Source organism: Vanessa atalanta, chromosome 11, assembly GCF_905147765.1.
Source record: "Vanessa atalanta chromosome 11, ilVanAtal1.2, whole genome shotgun sequence".
NCBI lineage: Eukaryota > Metazoa > Arthropoda > Insecta > Lepidoptera > Nymphalidae > Vanessa > Vanessa atalanta.
The window spans coordinates 3,007,023-3,027,954 of record NC_061881.1 but is presented as its reverse complement, the minus strand read 5'-3'; the positions used below and the strand labels follow the sequence as shown (position 1 = coordinate 3,027,954).

Here is a 20,932-nt window from a genome sequence, read left to right as displayed (position 1 = left end):
ATCGTTATTGATAATTTATAATTAAAGAAACTATATATACACGAATTACAACGCCGGCGAGTAATTGGTTGCCATTAATTTTTATCAGGCGTTTAATAAATTCACATACTATAGATTTATATTTAAAAGTACCTACATTACTTTTTCTGTCACTAAACCTTGGATCTCAGATAGCATCAACTCGCATGAAAATAATTGTAAAAATTGTAATTAAGCAGTATAAGAAGAATTTTTTGAGTTTAATTTACGCCCCAAGGTGTCGTTGAAGACATTTATATTTATAATAATATATATCACCAGAGTATACATTATACGTGCTATACACGTAGAAGGGAGCAGAGAGCAGCTATAGAGAACGTCATGCTGTTTGCGCATCGGTTATAGCGTCGGTCTTACGCGCAAGGCGCGCCAAAAGCTTCAATCACCAATCAAAACATCAAAAATGTATTTAATATGAAAAATTTCAAAATCGAAAACAGTTTGGAATCGCATACATTATAATTACTAACAATACATATATTTACACAGAAACGAAGTTTAATACAAATACAATTCAATGCAATGATTTATTGAAAAGTTCATTAGAAAGTTTTATTGGGATACGTGAAGCTAGCGAAATTACTATTCCAAACAGCGCATTATTTATCAATTTTAGTTCGCTACAGACTCATAAACAATGGCTGTACAATGCTCTTAGCTATGCCACGTTATAATATACGTACTAAATTTACGAAACCGAATTTATGTTGATTCATAAACATGTTTAATATAATTAAGATAGAACTCTTTCACATTACCGCGAAAACGTCTTGATATAATTGTATCTATTGTACTTTTCATTCAAAAAAAACAACATATGTTTTTTATTTCACTTTTCGTAACAAAGCAAAGACCGATTTATGAATATGTAATATAATGCTCTTTAATTTTATAATTCGTAAGTATACGATAGATGAACATCTGGCAATATTTATTACAATAGCCGTGGTAGCACAATGATATTTATCAGATGAATCCTACATAAAGATCGCGAATTAAAATCGGAGGAATTGCTCAATTTGTACTTATAATTCATCAAAATTCAATCAGAGCGCATGCATGTATGTACCCATCAACCAGCACAAGAGTAACTTACTGAAATAAATTTTCATTTATTTTTATCAGTCCACATATAACTATAATATTTTATCTAAATTATTAAATAATAAATATAATAAATAAATATTGGCCAACATCACATACATTACTCTGACCCCAATTTAAGTAGCTAAAGCACTTGTGTTATGGAAAATCAGAAGTAACGACGGTACCACATACACCTAGACCCAATACAATATAGAAAACTAATGAAAATTTTCTACTTCGACTCGGTGTACACACTACTCGACCACGGGGTCGTCAATATATTATAACTACCCTATATATGACACTGCAGCATATACTACTCAATCACCAGAAAAAATGGTATACATATATATAATGCCACAAAACCTCCTCTAGGTTTTGTTGGTAATATTTATTAAAAAAATAATCTTACGTAGGTTATGATTATAATAAATAATAAATCTTCAGAAAAGAAAATATGGTAAGCTCGTAAGGTCCAACGAAAGCTGTTATAAAGTATGCAGAGAGCGTTCTGTCCGAGTACAAATAAACTAAGTGTGTATGAGCGTGTTATTCTTTTATTCAATTTAAGTTACCTGCAGTGTTCGTCTGAAATAACCGTGTCGTTTTTAATAGATTTATGAAAATCATATTTGGAGTTTTTTTTAGTAAATATAATTAAAACATATATAGAAATTCTAATGAAAAGGATAACCACAACAAATATAATCGATCATTTTAATTTAATATAGCACTTAGTCGCTTGACTGATATATTATGATGGTATACATTCATTACTTCATATTTAGTATGTTATAAATACTGTTGTAAAAGTAGATTGTTATAAACGGTATTGTATAGTTCATACATTTAATGTCGAAGAGACGAAAACACATACATTTTTGTTTTTATTTAATTGTAATATCAAATTACATATATACATCGATATATAGAACGTTAGTGGGTGGATAAAGATAAATTGGTGGTATTAGGAAGTAATTATTTATAATATATTGATAAGAGGGAATAAAATTCTTCCTAAAGTAAAAAGGTACACAAACAATCAACACATATATTTTTTTTATTTTACACATATTAAAAGAAACAATTCATCAATTTATCGCACGCCCACACGTAAAGGCTTACCTACATAACACGTTCCATATTTAAAATTTAATCAAAGAATTTTGAGAATTGTACGACAATAATAAGATAGGTGGTACAGAGACTGCTATAGCTCAGGGGAAGTGACATATCTAAATTAACTATTCCATAAAGCGCATACGCGTATTTATTCTCACAAACCAACTGGAAGAATGCCTTAACTTTGCGACGTTCGACTTTATCTATAAAAAAAAAAAACTTGTTAGTGCCAATGAGAATTGTTTCAAATACAAAATATATACAGAAGCATTGTATAAAGATAAGAAGTTCGATAAACTTTCGACTCTACAAAATCAATATACTAATTAATTGAAACAAATTTAATTTCTATAAAATCAATCAGACAATAATTTAACATTAATTAATAATAATTTTATGACTAGAAATTTTTAAAAGACCAATTCATAATATTCTATCTAAAATAAAAATACGTAGATTGTATATTATTTTTTATATTTCACTTATTTTATTCCTAGACTTTTATACGAAATCTCTTCAAGTATTTACGAAGTCAACATTTAAGAACTAAGTATACTTTGATTTTCGAGTATTTGCGAAATACACAAATCCTTGCGAATTAATAAATCGATCAAAACTTGTACATTAATTTAAAAAAACAATATTCTAACTGACAATAAATCACAACCAATAAATACTTACCGAGTTGAATTGAGTTCAGAGTGTCATAAATCATTGTACGTATAACAGAAACCTGGACTTGTGTTTTGTTTGATATATAACAAGGAAAAGTCAACATTAATATGTACTTTAGAGAACGTCCGATTGAAAAAATAAGTATTGCCTGCCTGCTTATTAACTGATGCTTAGCCTGAAAAACAAACGAAAAATATATTCGAGAATCTTAATTTAATTTAATGTAAATTATTTATAAAAAATTTAAAAAAAAATTGTCCCAGTGATTATGAAACGGTAGCTGCACGTAGAAGATAGGTTATGACCTTATTTTGAGGAGCTGCGTCAATAGATATGCAGAAAATTAAGGAGGATTATTGATTATAATTTACTAAATAGTTACGATTTAACAAATAATTAATTGTAGAGAACAGAAAAAAGTTACTGGCCGCGAAGAGAGTGGTGCTATGGTTTAAAAAAAAAAAACAAAAGTAAAACGTGCGAACAAACGTCGCCAGCTTGTAAGCTGAAATGAAATTAAATAAAAAAAAAACCTGTCATATGTTTTGAAATTCCTAAAAATCTGCAGGCGACGTACTAGATCTTTAAATTTCGAAATCTCAGATTATAAAACAAAAGGAGGTTGAACCGCATGTCATAAACGCTGTCACTTTAATCATAATTAATTATTATTATTATACATTATTGACGCATTAACAAAAAGACGCGTTGTTTCGCTCTATCGGCAATTTATATTCGCTTTTGTTGCTTCACTTTAATTTTCATCGCTTTTCATCTTTCGCCTTTTGTTTTATGATCTGACATAAGTATAAAATGTACTTAATATATTTTTTATTAAATTAGCGTAGTGAGAACGGAAACAGTGCAAATTTAGTACGTACGGTCTCGGGTATTCGAAGATTTTGAAAGTAGATGATGGTATATATTACAAGAAGAATGTTTAATTTAGATATCAAATGTTATGAAGCACAACAAGGACACTAATGTTATACGAATAAATGCAAAAGTATCTCTGTCGGTTACCTCTTTACACTCAAAAGGCCGTACCAATTTAGATGACATTTGGTATGCAGGTAGTCCTGAGCTGAGTCCTATAGGTACTATTTTTAATTTACTCATCGTGGGTAAAAATGTGCTATAGGTAAAGTTTTATTAATTTCGCGCGTTTAAAGCCGCAGGTTCAGCTAGTACGAAATAAATCATGAACGGTCTAAGGAACTTGCTCAAGAAGGACTGGAGAGAGATAAATATATACACAGTCATAACTTCTTATTAGTCTATGTAAATGATAAAACGCAGAATAATGAGAATGGATAATAACAGTAGTGTAACTGAGAGAGACGAAAAAATATTTTTAACCGAAAAAAAATCAAAGTATATAAACACCAAAAGAAATTAATAATAAAATCAAGCTAGTGCAGAAATAGTTTGGTAATTAATTGAGAACACTGGATTGGTACTTGGGGCGTTGAGAAAGGACAAAATGCGAAATTATCCATTCTTAGGAACTCGACGAAGTTAGAAAGTATTATATGTGCAGTGTCATTAAAAGATTAACTATTAACAAATCATAGTAGTGCAGGTGAACTCATTTAAACATAAAATCATAATACATACGTTTAAATGAGGATAAGTTGTTGTAGACTGAAACAACTTTATAGTATTTTTTAATATAACTATCGTCGATAATCCTGATGTCACTATCATCACTATCATCTGAAAATATATAAAGATTTTTTAATTTTTATTTTCATAGTAACATTACTCACTAACAGAATAAATTAATTATTATTTTTATGGTATTAGTTGGCGGGCGAACATATGAGCCACCTGATGGTAAGTGGGCACCACATGGTCATAGACAAAGGCGCTGTAAGAAATATTAAACATTCCTTACATCACCTATGCGCCACCAACCTTAGTAACTAAGATGTAATGTCCCTTGTGCCTGTGATTACACTGGCTCACTCATTATTCTAAGTGGAACACAACAAAACAGAGTACTGTTATTTGGCGGTAGAATATCTGATGAGTGGGTGGTACCTACCCAGACGGGCTTGCACAAAGCCCTATCTCAAAATAATAGACAACAATTAGACTAAATGTAACTTTTAAACGCGTATTATTATAATAATGTAAGCAAAAACAGTACTTTACCGAAAGACTCATGACAGAGTTGAGATCTTCCGAACATTTATGAAGTAGATCGTAGAGTCTGTGCACAGAACTAACGTTGAGGTTTACTCTTTTTGACAAACCTTCCAATTTACTTGAATCCTCGCAATCGATACGATCTTCCGTGTTAATAGAAAACACTTTAGCCACGTGCGCTTTTAGAACCGAAAGTCTTTGTAATATTGTAATAAGGAAATAACAGAACAAAACCATTTCCATGTCATGAGCCATAACTGGTAAATAATTAAGATCGGCTAACAAAGAAAAATCATGCGTTTGAAAAACAAAAAGTACGGAGTACAAGTTTTCAAGGACACTGTATACAATTAAAACTCCTAAACCGTATAAGTACCACCGTTTTGGACACAATATAGACACTTCCGTGCTAATATTAAGATTTTCGTCAAACGTTTGAAGGCTCGTAAAAAAATTACTCAATTTATTCCTTTGTAGCAATAAAGCGCTACAGAATAGCAAGAAATATTCGACGACCGTCGTTATTTTATAAAAATGCTGATTGATTACGCCAAACGTATTGATAATTAATAAAAATCCTACCAAGAAGTGTAACATCACGTCGTAAATATAACTCAACCACAGGATCCACTTTCGATACCCACTTATTATATACAAACGGTTTATCCCGAACAATGTTTCAAGTATAATCAAATATTTCATCTGTTGTATAATATTTGAGGTTTGCAAGTAATTATTACGCTTCAACGGTGGTACTTGGGCCGACATATTTGGACAGTCCGATGTTCAAACTAGGCTCTTCAAACGGATCGTTATTGTAATGGACTAACAAAAGTCATCGATCGTCGCTTAATCCAATTACTGTAATTGATATTGAATTCAAAACTAATAACTCTTCAATGTCGGAACAATTTTCATATCAAAATGTAATTAATTAATTAAGTTAAAATGTACATATCTCTTTCAAATATCAAACTACTAAGTTCAATTTAAAATATTTAGACTAATGGTGGATGGCTATAGATTAACTTCTTTAGTAACATAAAATGACGCACAAATATTGTCATTTTATGTTACTAAAGAGGTCTTCTACCGTGAAGTGTGACCAGCGCGTAACATAATATTATCTAGCATGCAGAAACATTAAAAACACTAGTGTTCATACATGTCAGACACACGTTTGTGTGCTGCGGATTTATATAAGATTCTCGTAGGAGTCAGTTAAGGAACTGGCCTGGAGCTAGAATCACTCCACTCATCACTAAAGACATTTTTAAAACGCAAACGGAAAGGAAATGCTTCCGCTTAGCTACATTATCAAAGAAGACAAGTGAAAATGTAATGCCCCCTTCTCAAACAGTCATAAAAGAGTCCTGATTGTGTTGAGAGTATTTTAATTATCCTGAGACAAGATTTTTATAGCTTAATTAAAGGGTGGAATACCTTTTAGGTTTATTTTTTGTACTACACCACATTTTTAAATGAAATTTATGCAAGATTGAGAATTATAAAATAGAAATTAGGAATATATTTGGATTACCCAGCTGTAAACATGGCCCAGTGGTTAGAACACGTGCATCTTAACCAATGATTGCGGGTTCAAACCCAGGCAAGCACCACTGAATCACCACATCGTAAGGAAACTTGCATGAGTCTAATTTCAACGATATTTTACGATACCAACCCGCACTGGAGCAGCGTGCTGGAATATAAACCTTCTCCTCAAAAACGAGAGGAGGCCTTAGCCCAGCAGTGGGAAATTTACAGGATGTTAATGCAAACATTTTTAGATTCCGAATAATAAATAAAAATTTATTATAAAATGGATGACAAGAAAATTAGTATAGAAAAGTGTCGGAATGGAAAATCTTTAGCACCAAACAAACGAATTTGACTATTAAACATAAGAATACATAAGTATAATGTATGAATTGAAAAAAAGTTTTTACTATGGAAATAAATTCTGATTTTGATGAAATATGTAGCTTTATCGATTAGAGTAACGTCTGAATATCGCACCGGTTCTTCTCTATGAAATCTACATTTAGTCAGTATAATTAATTATTCTGTAAAATATAATTATATTTGAATACTATCGGTATAAATTGTAAAATGTGTTTACGATATAATAAGAAATGCATGGAGCATGTCATACTTTATTTTACCACAGTTCAGATACACTGTACGTATAATTGCGTTTCGAAATATTTACATACAATTTTTTATACGGATTTTATATGCGGGTTTTTAATTGAACGAGAATTATATTTCAGCACGCCTTTGTGTGACCCCAAAGTGCAAGAAGACGTTTTTTTAAACAATATTCGTCTCATCCGTATCTATAGCCTTAATTAATTCTAAGTTGAATTATGCTCGTCAACTTTGTTAACAAGTTTTAAGTTATTGTTGGTAAGAACTTCATTTGTTACTTTGTTGTGTGCTTCAAGTATCTTGGTTATAGTTATTTTTCTTTGTTAATTTACTGTGTAATATGTTTTCGTGAAACAGTTACATTACTGATTAGTATTTAACTATTGGATACTTTTATTTGAAATTTGTATTGTAACAGTAAATGTTAAGCACAACCATCGAAATAGAAGACATAATTTTAGATTGTGAGGCTGCCTGGCAATGAAATGTAGGCGCATTAAATTAACATAATCAAACTTATTAATCTGATATAGAAACGGACAGCACATCTGTGGAGTAATTAAAATAACGTTAAAAAAAATACATCAAACTATCGATGACAAAAACTTTTCTCTGAGGTTTGCACAATCTCACAATATCTCTTCCACACGAAAGCGTTAAACTACCAATACTTATTTGCACAATTGAACGAGAATGATGACTAACCAGTAGTCAAATTAAGGTTAACGCTAACTTGCAACTTTACTAAAACATTAGCTGACAATTTAAATATATTCCTAATAATATCGTTCAAGTACTGTTTGAATGTGTTTGCATATTCAACTCTATTGACAGAATTATTTAATGTGGCGGTTCACTCATATTATACTGACAAATATATATGTTGATCTATTTATTTAAAACTTGCACAATACAAAACACATATTAGACAAAGGGTGGGCTTAATACTAAAAGTATTCACCTCCAGCTAGTTTAGAAAAAGAAATAATAAGATCAGCCCGCGACTTCAACCGCTTAGAATTCAGCTTTTCAAGAATATCCATTTCTATCGTGTTATTTTCTAATAAGTCGTCCATCAGTGTCTTAATCACTGGGACAAAAGTCGCTATTAATATTCTATTCACATACTACATTCAACAATAGTGTTGAATTAATAAACGAACTGAAATATTATTTACTTGAATACCATTATATGATTTGATCCATTTACAAAATTGAATAAATATCGAAGTTGATGAAATATTTTAATCTTTGATAGAGAACATCAAATATAATGTCGCTGTTATTTCATTTTGAATTTATAAATATACAACGAAGCGCCTTATAAACGAAGTTCTATCGTAATATTTTATAAAGAAAAATGACAATATATTTAAACGTTCAGTTGACTTAGAACCTTATATCTCAACTAGAGAGTTGCAAACCCTCTGCAAGCTTGGATGTGATTTTCAAATTTGTAAATTATATTCTAAGTTTGTATTTATGTTGAATATTTAAATTTAGTTTTACTGTGATTTTCACTTATTTAGTAGAATAAAAAAATAGCATTCCATTACGTTTTACGTTATCTAGAATAAGATAACTTGGAACTACTGAAGATTGGAAAACGAAGCACGTGAGACAGTGTTTCAAGACGCCCTTCCCGTTGTTTATTTGACAAATACTGGACTGCCGTTTATGACCACAATAAAGTGCTTGTAATAAAACTTTAGTTAAACCGTTTACTTTACAGCTCCACAAACGTGGTAGTTTACATTCTACCATCAACTTGGGGATTTGAAATCCCTATATCAAATAATCCATTATATGTGAGTTCTTCTTTTGAATTTCAAACTAATGATGTCAAGTCAGACTATTATATACTAGTGATCCGCCCTGGCTTTTCACGGTTGCAATTTATTGATTCAAAGAAAATGATATAGCACTCGGGAATAATATAACTTTCTAGCAGTAAAACCTTTTTAGAATTGGATTATTAATTTCGGAGATGACCCCCATATATAAACAAATAAATTTTACATAGGTATATAATATACTATTAGTATAGATATATCACTTGTATATATACTATCGGTGAGAGTGCAAGAAACAAATTGAATTAAATAGATCGAAACAAAGATGAGAAAAATTCCCTTAGGTTGGATTTAGGGAACGCTTATATCGACTTAGAGTTGCGATTGCGTGGGATACGCAAATCCCAAGCTTTCGAACAGATAAAAACATCCATATTACAGATATATTGGATCGGAATTAGATAGTTTTGTATTCATATATACACATACAAATGTAATTTTTTATAACAGTTATATAAAAATATTCCATTTAAAAGTAAAGTCAGTAAGAAATTTGTTTTAGTATTTGTAGTATATAATATAGCAGAGCTAAGCAAACCACACGACATGTTAGATTTGTAAATCTAGCATTTGTTTAACTCTCTCCAGTTTTATTATTATATTAAAAGACACTAATATTTTTTTTATACACGGTTATTAAAATTAAAATAATACGATGCTAAGAAAGACAATTTTGTTTTAGCGTTTAAAAAGCAATGCAGGTCTTACGTCATCATAAGTACCTATAGTAAAATGTAAAATATAGTATAATAAAAATACGTAATTATTCTTTCATTAATAGAATTACGAAGAGAAAATGCACTATAGTATGTTTATTTAAATTTTATTATGTAAAGAGAAATGTTATCTTGTTTTATGAAATTGTATTTTATAACATGAAAGTTTTATAATGAGATTTTTATCCTCTACTATTTTATCAGTGGATCGTGTTTCATTCGTCTTTATTCGAAATGTATAGATATTTACTCGTATTCATTGTAAGGTCTTTACATTTGTAAAGGGTAAGGATGTTTGTTGATTTCAAGGAGAATGAAGGAATTAATTCATGTTATCACGCATCACATGTCACGTTCGGTAAGTATAATCAATCTTTTATTCATTATTTTTGACATTAGATGTGATTTTGACAGATTATTTTTTGCACGCCTGACACATATATCAACAAGGCAAATGGTTAGCTTTTAAGTTGGTGTACGGTTTTGTTGGGGTGAAAATTAAATTCTATGGACTTGTAATCTTTTGATTGAGTATATCTCGGCCTTTTTATTGATAGGATCTTTAAGATATATTTGAATTTCTCTCCTATTCTTTCAATTAATTAAGATTCAAGTGCTTATAGGTGCCTACAAAAAAAAATGTTGTTTTTTTTCTATTTAAAACTTGTGTAGGCATTGTCGAACACAACAAATAAACGTAATGTCTCTCAAGATGCGCAATTATCTAAATTTGTTTGTTTTTCTTCGGTTAAACCAGCTACACTAAACATTTTAAATTAAAAACACTTTCTCGACCCGTGATTAAAAACAAACAACTCGGAAAGATAATGATAAGTGCACAGGAAAATATATACAGCCTCTATTTAGGCCCTGTCGTAAATTTAAATGTAACCTTTTTATTTTAATTATTTTATTACATTTTAATTAATAATTACATATTTTTTTTACATTTTTTATTCTTAAGGCTATTCTTAGTTTAAAATTTTGTTTTAGGTTTGAGTAACGATTCAGCCTTAATATTTTTTTTTACATTATTTTTTAAAAAGTCTTCCATTGACTCTAGCAGAATGATTTACCTTACCTAAGAAATAATTACCTTTAATGAATAACCTATTCCTTGCTACACTAAATATTTAACCTTAGCAAATTTATTTATTATTCTACAATTAGTACACTTTTAAAAAAATTGTAACTACAAGTTAAAAAAATATCTTCATAGCAAAAATATAAGACACTGCTTACCGCCCGCGGCATCGCCCGCGTGTTCGGCGGCCGTAGATTTCAGGTATAAAAAGTATATGCCTGTCTATGTCCCTCCTTGGGGTTCAAGCTAGCTTCATACTAAATCTCATCAAATTCGATTCAATGGTTTAACCGTGGAAGCGTAACAGAAAGACCGAGTTATTTTCGCATTATGTATATATAAATATTAATCATTTGTTTGAATGATTATTCATAGTAAACTCAAAGGTATTCAATGAAAATAAAAAGGCACAGATTTCGTACTTTAACTATTACAATAGTTACAAAGTCACAGATCACGGCGAAGGCTCAACAAAAGGATTATAATATGCTTTGTAAATTATTATTGTTTCGGACACATTTATCCTTGACACGTATCCAAGAACTGGAAAATTAGAACAGACTTAAAATATTCATCATTTTCAGTCTAAATTATTCATAACGGTAAGACATTTTATTATAGCTTTATATTTCTGTATTTTGTCTTTATTTCGCAGTCGCAATTTTTTTGCACTTTGATAAATTTGCGAATATGTTTCCTTCAAGGAATTCTGAGTAGTATAGTGGCGCTGGAACGTTATAACAATTACACTCCCCTGTTTTGTAAAAGACGTTAGTCATACTTGAACTCTGCCCAGTCTTATTTAATTGCTCTCTCATACAAGAGAAGTACACCTGTGTTAGCGTTTACATTATAACCGTGTACAAGATACGGTGATAATGATTTTCAACGCAGTGAATAATTCCTTGAGATCGGGGAGCCTGGCCGAAATGCGGTCGGTAGGGCAATACATATTTAAAAGATACACATCAAGTCGCGGTTCAAAACATCTTTCCATATATACAGTTAGAAGTTCCATCTTTTGTTATATATAAACTTTTGTTAGATTGAAAAACTATGCATTTTATACGTCGTGTTGGCGGTATTTGTTTAGGTGCGGACTGAAAATCAGCTACTAGCTGAGCCCACGGTGTTATCAACAGCGGTTTTCTTTTTAATTCATATATATCAAATGATTTTTGGTTTTCTTTTTACTGTTGTCATGCTTGGTGAATAAACATCTTTACTATTATTATTATCGATAAGCTATCAATCATCGATTGTCAAAGTTTCTTACAAAACAACCTGGCGAATAATGCATATTGGTTGTACTCTAAAGTATATTATTCTTGTATACGTAGTACAGTACAAGTTTTCGAGAAATATACACTAAGTTGCATTGTTTCTTGTATTTGACTTTGTAGTTGGCGTATTTAAGTTTGGAGTCACGGAAACTGGAACAAATTCTGATTGCGGAGCTCATATTAAACGTGCGATCACGCGACTACTTTCGGAGTTTTCTGAATCGTGGACTTGTACTTTGAGAAGAGCTTAAAAACTTTTATATTAGTATTTTTTTATGATGTTTAATAAATATATAAATATTTAAAAAAAAAAATACGAATTTAATTATATTTTTGTAGTTTGTGCAAACTCTTTTTGGTACGTATATTTACCATTCCTTACTAATGTAAGGAATGGTAAATATTTACTGCTTTGCTATTGTCAAACAGGAATGGAGACTCCGTACCACCAGGTAAACCATTTGCCAGTCTGCCAAAAGAATACCGATGCTAGGATAAGTAAACCTGTGTATCGAAGTGACTATCAGGAGATACGAGAATGTTGAATGAATATAAGGGATTATATTCATATAAAAATTAGCCGATAAAGTGCTATGTTCACATAATATAAACCTAGATTTTATGGGTTGTAGGAATCTTTGTGGGTTTGACCCACCCAATATTGTGTGCATTAATTTCGTAAAGAGAGTTTTATAGTTTTGTTATTCCAAATTATTTGGACTAAGCCTAGGATACGAACTGGATTTTTTCAAAAAATCCTCATAAAAAGAAATACATAAGTTACAAGCAAGTTAGGCGATTACAGTTGGCTCGCGTTGAGTTGGAAACACCATTCGCTCTGAAACTCTCGAGGTAACACATCTGAAAACATTTTTAAACTTAAATTGGGTAGACACTTATTTAAACTTTATAATGAGTTCTTATTACATTCTTCTGTAACGCTCTGTAAAGTTAGATCACATATATTTATTTCAGAGATAATAGAGCGAAATGTGATGGCCTTGGTAAGGTCGATACACTCGTTTTAGTGAGGTGCCGTTGTCTTAGTCGATTAAAAACTAAAAACTAAGAAACTATTTTTTGTAAAATACTATCGACTATCGTCTTTCCTAAGTAAAATTGGTTTTCCACAAAAAAAATTATAATGTAATTTACATATAAACATAAAACCGAAACGACTTAATTTTATTACTTTTTCAAAGCTGTTAAAGAGTCGTATAGCAAATACTTTACGCTTATACACGTAGAATACGTCTTAGAAAGTACAAGAGAAGTCCATTATTGGTAGCTTCAGCTTTAACAATTTGGTTTCTGTAGTATAAATTCTTGTCTTGAATTTTACTGCGAGTTCTAAAGGCGAATGTTCTAAGTAATATGTACAATTTCTCCTCTAAAAATTTTATCGTATAATAAAACTGTTTCCGTTACAATATGAACGTGAAATATATTATTATGTACTTAACTAGAAAAACATGTATTCTAAAAGGGAACCCTTTTAACATAAAATATATCTGTGCCGTATTCATGAAAATTATATTGTTGTTGAGTTGATGTGTATTATTTTTTGTTTCCATATTAAACCTTTGCCCTTTTTTAGGTTGGTTTATAAATATATGTAAACATGTACTTAATGATAAACAGTTGTTTATTGATATATGACATTACATTGACGTGATATCTTTGGTCAAGATAACTATGCAAAAATGACGTTTAGGTCGTCGACGAAGTTGTTATCGAAACTTTTGAAATAAAAATAAGCGGATATGAGTAGTGAAGTGGAATAGCAGGGCTATATTGCATGGAGTAATGAAATCTCGAAACTCAAAATATACTTTATTTTAGTAGGCTTTTACGAGCACTTTTGAATTATCATTTTACAGAACTATATTAAGTGAAACAACCGCCGGTTCGGAATGTAGATTCTACGGAGAAGAACCGGCAAGAAACTAATTAATCTTCTTTTAAATTTGAGATACATTATGTAAGTAAAATACAATTATATATATAATATATCCTGCCTGAAAGTCAAGTCAAAAGTATTATCTCCAAGCTTTTTTGTCATCTATATAAATAAATAAATAAATATTGGACAACATCTCATATATTACTCTGATCTTAATGTAAGTAAAGCACTTGTGTTATGGAAAATCCGAAGTAACGACGGTACCACAAACATCCAGACCCAAGACAACATAGAAAACTAACTCGGAGTGGCGTAACCATGAAAACCGGTGTACACACTCCTCGACCACGGAGGTCGTATATATACTTGAGTTCAATGATATTTAGCTTTATTTATTAATGTTTTTTTAACAAATTATTGAAATTGATGTTTCAGTAATGTTAAACACTTATGCGGAATTTTGTTATAGAAACGAACACCTTTTTATTGACTTTGCGAAGTCGCAAACTTGGCGTTATAAGCTAACCTTACGTCTCGTGGACATACAGTGATTATACTAGCTTCTATTAAAGTGATCAATGTTACTGTGAATATGCATAACATTGTCATAAATATATTGTGACGTAGCTAGTATTCCAACTTTGTTCAAAACATCCCGAAGGGAGTCTCTAGCTTCAAGATTATAAATAGACCGGACTACTCTCTTCATTACATAGTATAAAAAAATCGCTTACCGCTATCCGTCCCTGTACATGCTTAGATCTTTAAAATTACATATGATTTTGATGCGGTTTTTTTAATAGATGGATTGATTCTAAAGAAAGGTTTTATATGTATAATATATGTACAATATAGTAGAAAAACACTGATTATTTTCTTAGACGTTTCTAAAGTGATGTCGTAAATAAACACATTTTTTTGCGCTTACATTGCAATCGCTGGCTGAACTGAACCCTACGAGATAGATCAAAACAATGTAGTACAGTATTAACCTCTTAAAAAAGTCTACAAAAAAGTTCGCGATGGTATATGTCCATCTCTTAGGGATAACCCACAATAACGATTTTTGATCCCTTACTTTTTACAAGAAATAGTGGCTTATTTTCATAGTGATTGTAAGCAATACAGCATTAATCCTTATCCAATAAAGTACCTTAAATATATTGTGCATTTAATATAGTTTAATATGGCCCTTTACAGCATGTAATTTAAATGAATATTTTCGAAGATATTACAGCGGAAACATTCTCCTCAAGCTCCCGCTAAACGGCCTCCTTCTGCGACATGACATTTTCGCAGAAAGGTCAAACACCTCTTAAAGCCTAGCATGGCGCCAACTATGACACACTCCATCACAGGCTCATGCCACAGTAGTGGCAAGAGAGTGTCATCTCCCGCTTTACTATCCGATGCATGTACATACGGAAGCAACCATGTCAGGTAATCACCTGCGCCCGGTGCTGGCAAACCCCGTATCCGCTCTACGAAACTCAGTTATACCTGTTGGTTAAACTTGTATAATATAGTTTGGCTATAACCGTCAAATTGTGTGACGGCCATTAAAGTCTTAAAAGCTCTTAGAGCTCGAGCTTCAAACGTTCAATACCTTGAACTCAAATATAAGTTGATGTCCTAATTGAGCGTTATCTTTCGGTAAGCTACAATAATATATAAAGACTGTGTCCATTCAAAATATGTATATTTGTGTTTGTGGCTATCGGTCAAATAGTGTCGTAATCTATTTATCTCAAACAAATATGCGATAAATTTTTATACCAATAACTTAATATTACAGCAGCAAATATGTAACAATTTTTACAAATTAAATATAATTTCATTAAAATTATATTTAATTTTGTATTTATAATAAATACTTAACAAACTTTTGTTGATTTCATTGAAGTTTAATTTTGTTTTAAAGAGATAAAACTGTTTAAGTCAGTTAAAGCGTTAAGCAAGTAATAAATTATTTAATTTATAATATTCCCTTTAGAGTAAATTTTCTAATCCTTTAAGACTACTTCACTAATCTTCATATTTTTGGAAGAGACACAACTAGGGTTTCGGTCCCGGGACTTCGAGACGAGACTCGAGATTGTCGAAATTATTGTCAAAACCGACATCTGTTGAAAACGAGAGAGTGTCCTTCATCACCGGTGACGTTATTATTTATTAGAAAAATCTGAAACGGATTGTCAGACAAAGCTGTTGACGCTGAATATTTAAAAGCCTATTTAATTAAGTCATCAAATAATTCTATTTAACGTGTAGTTGATTATTTAAAAGACTGATTTATAAGTCTCTTTTATTGTTTATATTTAGATTATTTAGCTATGAAACAAATCTACGATTATGAGAATTAACAATGTTGTGATTATAATCAATGATTGAGACTAGAATTACTACATAATAGTAAACTGATTGAGAATTAGTATGATTTAAAACTAGATTTAACTGCTTAAAAGTGAATCTGTGTGTGATTAAAAGAAATTAACAAAGCAAGTATTAAGACTGAAAATGACGTTACAGTTATTAAGAATTAATTTCCAATCTTGGCCAGTCCGGTAGGCGTTATAAGGTTGCTAAAGCAAACGCCACAAACGTATAAGTTAATAAAAAAGAGGAATCTTAAAATATATTTTTTCCTTAGTCATCATAAAAGTTAATAACAAATATTTAAATACGCTTTAGTTTTATGCTACTAATTTCTAAAATAACAGTATAAATTAATTTTCACATAACATTTCGGAAAGAAATTTAATTTCTACGATTTCAATATTAAGTTAATAGTTCGACCAATGTCCGAATCTTCTACAAACATAGCTTATGTAACACGCTATCTGTATAAAAGCACTTTCAAGGCTCTAACAAACGTATTATTTTCACAGCCTGGGCTCGTTTGTCCCACGAAACTGCGCATAACATAAAGGAAAATGTTCGACGTTCCCGATACATCACACAACATCCGGCGTTTGAGAGGACACGTTAACGACCTTCGGGGGTTCGGACAAGGGTTATAACAAACTTCTAAATAGCCTGTCGTAACAATGAACCCGTCAATAAAGGCAAAGCTGAAATTCTAGAATACCTTAATTTTGGTTTTAATTTCGAAAGAGTGATAATATGGACATTACCCTTAAATTATACTTAAATAAAAAAGCGTGGAGTTAATACTTGTTGACTTCCAGGCAGGATACATTACATACATATATAATTGTATTTAACTAACATTACTGTATTTTTAAATGTTAAAAGAGTGTAACTACTGAGTTTCTTGTCGGTTCTTCTCGATAGAATCTACAATCCGAACCGGTGGTAGCTTCACTTAATATAGTTTGTGGAATGACGATTCAAAAGTTTCATTACAATATAGATATTTTTGAATGAAACGATGACAGTCATTGTATTGACAATATAAGGAAAGAAGGTAAGCTTATTAGCTTACCTAGATTCCGACTTCATGAAGTGAATACATCCTTCCTGCGACACGGTATTCATTTCTATAATAAGATTCCACAGTTATTTCTAATTTGGCATTTTAACAAAATCTAAAGCTCATTCAAAAACACATTGATAAATAAGCCATACTGCTCAATGCAATATTATATTAAAGATAAAAATATGTGGACTTTGGATTTATTGATTTCTAAGCAGTCATTGAAATCTGTCTATCAAAATCAAAATTTTTTTTTATATAATTTTTTCAGTCTTCATTTAATTTTGTAATAATTAAACTGTATTACTTACTAACCCAAAGCTACTTTTAAGTAACTGATATAATTGGGTACCTACTTACTTGCTAACTTAATAATTTATATCTACCACCGAGAAAGTAATTAAAACGAAATAAAAAAAAAAACGCTACTTGCCAAAAGAAAGATATCTCGATTTAGAAAATTAAACTGCTATACCTATATTACCTTAAAATTAACTTAGAAGTACAATATCTCTAAAGAAAAAACTACTCAGCATGATATAATGTATTTATGTCGGAAAAACTCAAAAATCCTATCGTAAACAACGAAAGAAGTTTTCATTTAAGTAAATATACAGGCTGGTAATTTGAAGTAGAACAGAAAAAGCAATTCCAGAACCGAATCTAGGAAACATTCTGGATATTTGAATAAACAACATGTCGATTAATATTCATGATTCTTACTTAAGGAAGAGATCATCAATTATGCTATTGTTTATGTTGGTGTAACCTGATATATTCACTGCATATACGTGATTTTTTATTGAAAACAACTCACTTAAATTAGAAAAATTATTCTTTCCGCAATTATTCCTTTTGGCGACACTTTTACCTTTGAGCGATTCTGTATAAAAACTATGACATATAAAAAAAATGTTTTTACCACAGCAAAAATATGTTAGGTTTTCTTTATTCCAGGGAAGGAAAATCACAGAAATATAAAAATTTAAATAAAACTCCGTCACGATTCATCTTTGAAAAAAAAATAATTTAAATATAAAGCCGACGTCTTACAGTTTTACGTTATTCATAAGAGGAATATAAATTGTATACAACAGATTCGAAAGGTTTTAAATTTCCCCAGAGATTCAAAGTACATCTGTAGGCTGGTTATCGCGGCCGCATAGACTAACTATTTCCATTTTTGTGTTATGCCTGCTTCAGTATTGACTACACTTTTCCAATCAAAAAAAGTAAAGTAAAGTAAAAAACACCTGTAAATGCCCCATTACTGAGCTAAGGTTTAGATCTAAATCCATCAAGCTTCAGCTTCAGTGCTCCAGCTGGTTGATGGATACAAATGTAGCAGAATTTCTTTGAAATTAGACACATGCAGGTTAACCCACAAAGTTTTCCATATCGCCGAACACAAAACGAATTATAAACACAAATAAAGCACATGGAAATTCAGTGGTGCTATCTGAGATTAAGCGCGTAATCACCGGTCTCAGATGCACGCGTTTTAACGAGTGGGATGTGATGTCTATTAGTTATAGTGCCTTGGAGATATCGTCCAGTATACCGTCATGGAAAACGGTCTGAAAACTTTCTTATACCGTTACCGTCTTCTCGTGGCCATTTCTTTTTGTGTGCGTATACTATATACATTGCTATAATATATTATAAGAATAAAAAAATATGTATTTATATCATTAAAGGAACTCTTTTCTTTTATTTGTTTTACTAAAGTTGCCGTCGCATTCGTTGGAATTGTAAATTATATTGGGAAGATTTGGAAAAAAACCTACGCAGTCTCACTCATTTTTAATCATTAAAATTCATAATGTTTTTACCTTTCATCTGTGAATTTTAAGACTTATAAAACGCAAGACATATTAAAAATGTTTAATAAATTTTGAACGAGAAATAAATTGTAGATTGTTGTTGTGTTTTAAATAAAAAACACATGTTATGATTCGAAAATAGATTAAGGGTTTTATCGTTAAATGTCATTCTTTATTTTCATTTTTAAAATTGGTGGTACTTCTACTATTATACGACTAAATTTAAAAATAAATAGTTTATAAATAAATATTCAACGCTGAAAGTATAAAGTTCAAAAACTTTTTAATAACCACAATGTTTACGTAACTCCCATTTAATATTTTCAATCTGTTAAATATTTCACGGTATTGATTACTTTTGAACGCGAGTAAACATTTCTTCCCGAGTCTCAATTAGGTAAAGTTGCAACGGGTATTGGTTTTAATTAATCTCCAAAGTTAGACCTAAAGTCCATTAAAACGGGAATATTTTAATACTAAGCTTAGCTTACTTGTATTTTATGTAGATTTTTGTATAAATTTAATGGCGCATTAAGGCAGGGGTCAATGCTGGGACAGAGGTCAGTCACCAAATGGGCGAAGACGCTAGAGTAAGCACTTGGTACTTTCATGCTAGCGACCCTAAGGTATTACTACTTTATAAAGAGAATGAAAAGCCTAGTCTCCACTGGTGAGACTGTAAACCGAATGGTTTAATAAACAGTAACATGTTTTTGTATGCTTTTAAAAACAATAAAACAGTTAGATTATATACTATCACACTCATTCTCACTCTTATTTAACGTTACTAATAATATTTGATACTAATGTAATGTTTCTATTACAGATTTGTCATACATGTGTATTCATAGCATTTGCACTATACTGATTCCTTACTTATGTTTTCCCATTTAATGTTGTCTGTAAGAGATTGTTTAAAGGAATAAAACCTCCTTTGTACACATAATCTGAAAAAATAATGTGTATTTAATTTAATTTTTATGTATAGTTGTATGCAATAAGTACTTTTTATATTTCTTTTGTAATCCACATACAATTTTATTCACAACTAACAATGTGCCTTTGAACTTTGAAGGTATTCACGTTAATCCCTCGTGGATGTCACTATTCATACAGCCACGAACATTTTATTATTTGAATCGATTTTTAAATTATGAAACATTTCTTTAAACTTATTATTCTTTCTTAACAATGTTTATGAATAAATCTAAAGCGACAGAAAATATATTAATAAATAATGAGATACTATTCAAGAAAAAGAAAATAATTATTAAAATAAATGAATAGATGTTTATATTTTAAAGGTTAAGTTATAAAAACTATATCCAGTTTATATTTTTATATTAAAAATGTTTTACTTTATCTTAAAATATTTTTCACCACAGAAAGGTATAAAAGCGGCCGTATTTTCTCGACCGACACTTGAGGCGGGGCTCTCAGTAAATGAACGCTTATCCTATACAATACGCTGCGTAACACGAAAGAAGCATTCCGAACCATAGTACCACCAGGTTAGCCTGACCCGCATTGCTGATTAAAAAACTACACGAACAACAGCATTGAATAGACGAACAAAGCTCTTTTTAAAATGGTTTTTCTGTAAAATTCGA

The 20,932-nt window shown here is 30.7% G+C and overlaps 1 protein-coding gene across 1 annotated transcript; it reads right to left on the bottom strand.

Moving 5' to 3' along the window:
* Nucleotides 1–2,277: 2,277 nt before the first annotated feature.
* Nucleotides 2,278–5,841, bottom strand: LOC125067501. The gene is made up of 5 exons (XM_047676161.1): nucleotides 5,718–5,841; nucleotides 5,080–5,351; nucleotides 4,540–4,638; nucleotides 2,929–3,097; nucleotides 2,278–2,450 (listed from the first exon to the last, which is right to left on the bottom strand). The coding sequence occupies exons 1-5, from the start codon at nucleotides 5,839–5,841 to the stop codon at nucleotides 2,278–2,280; spliced, it is 837 nt and encodes a 278-aa protein (XP_047532117.1).
* Nucleotides 5,842–20,932: the final 15,091 nt, after the last annotated feature.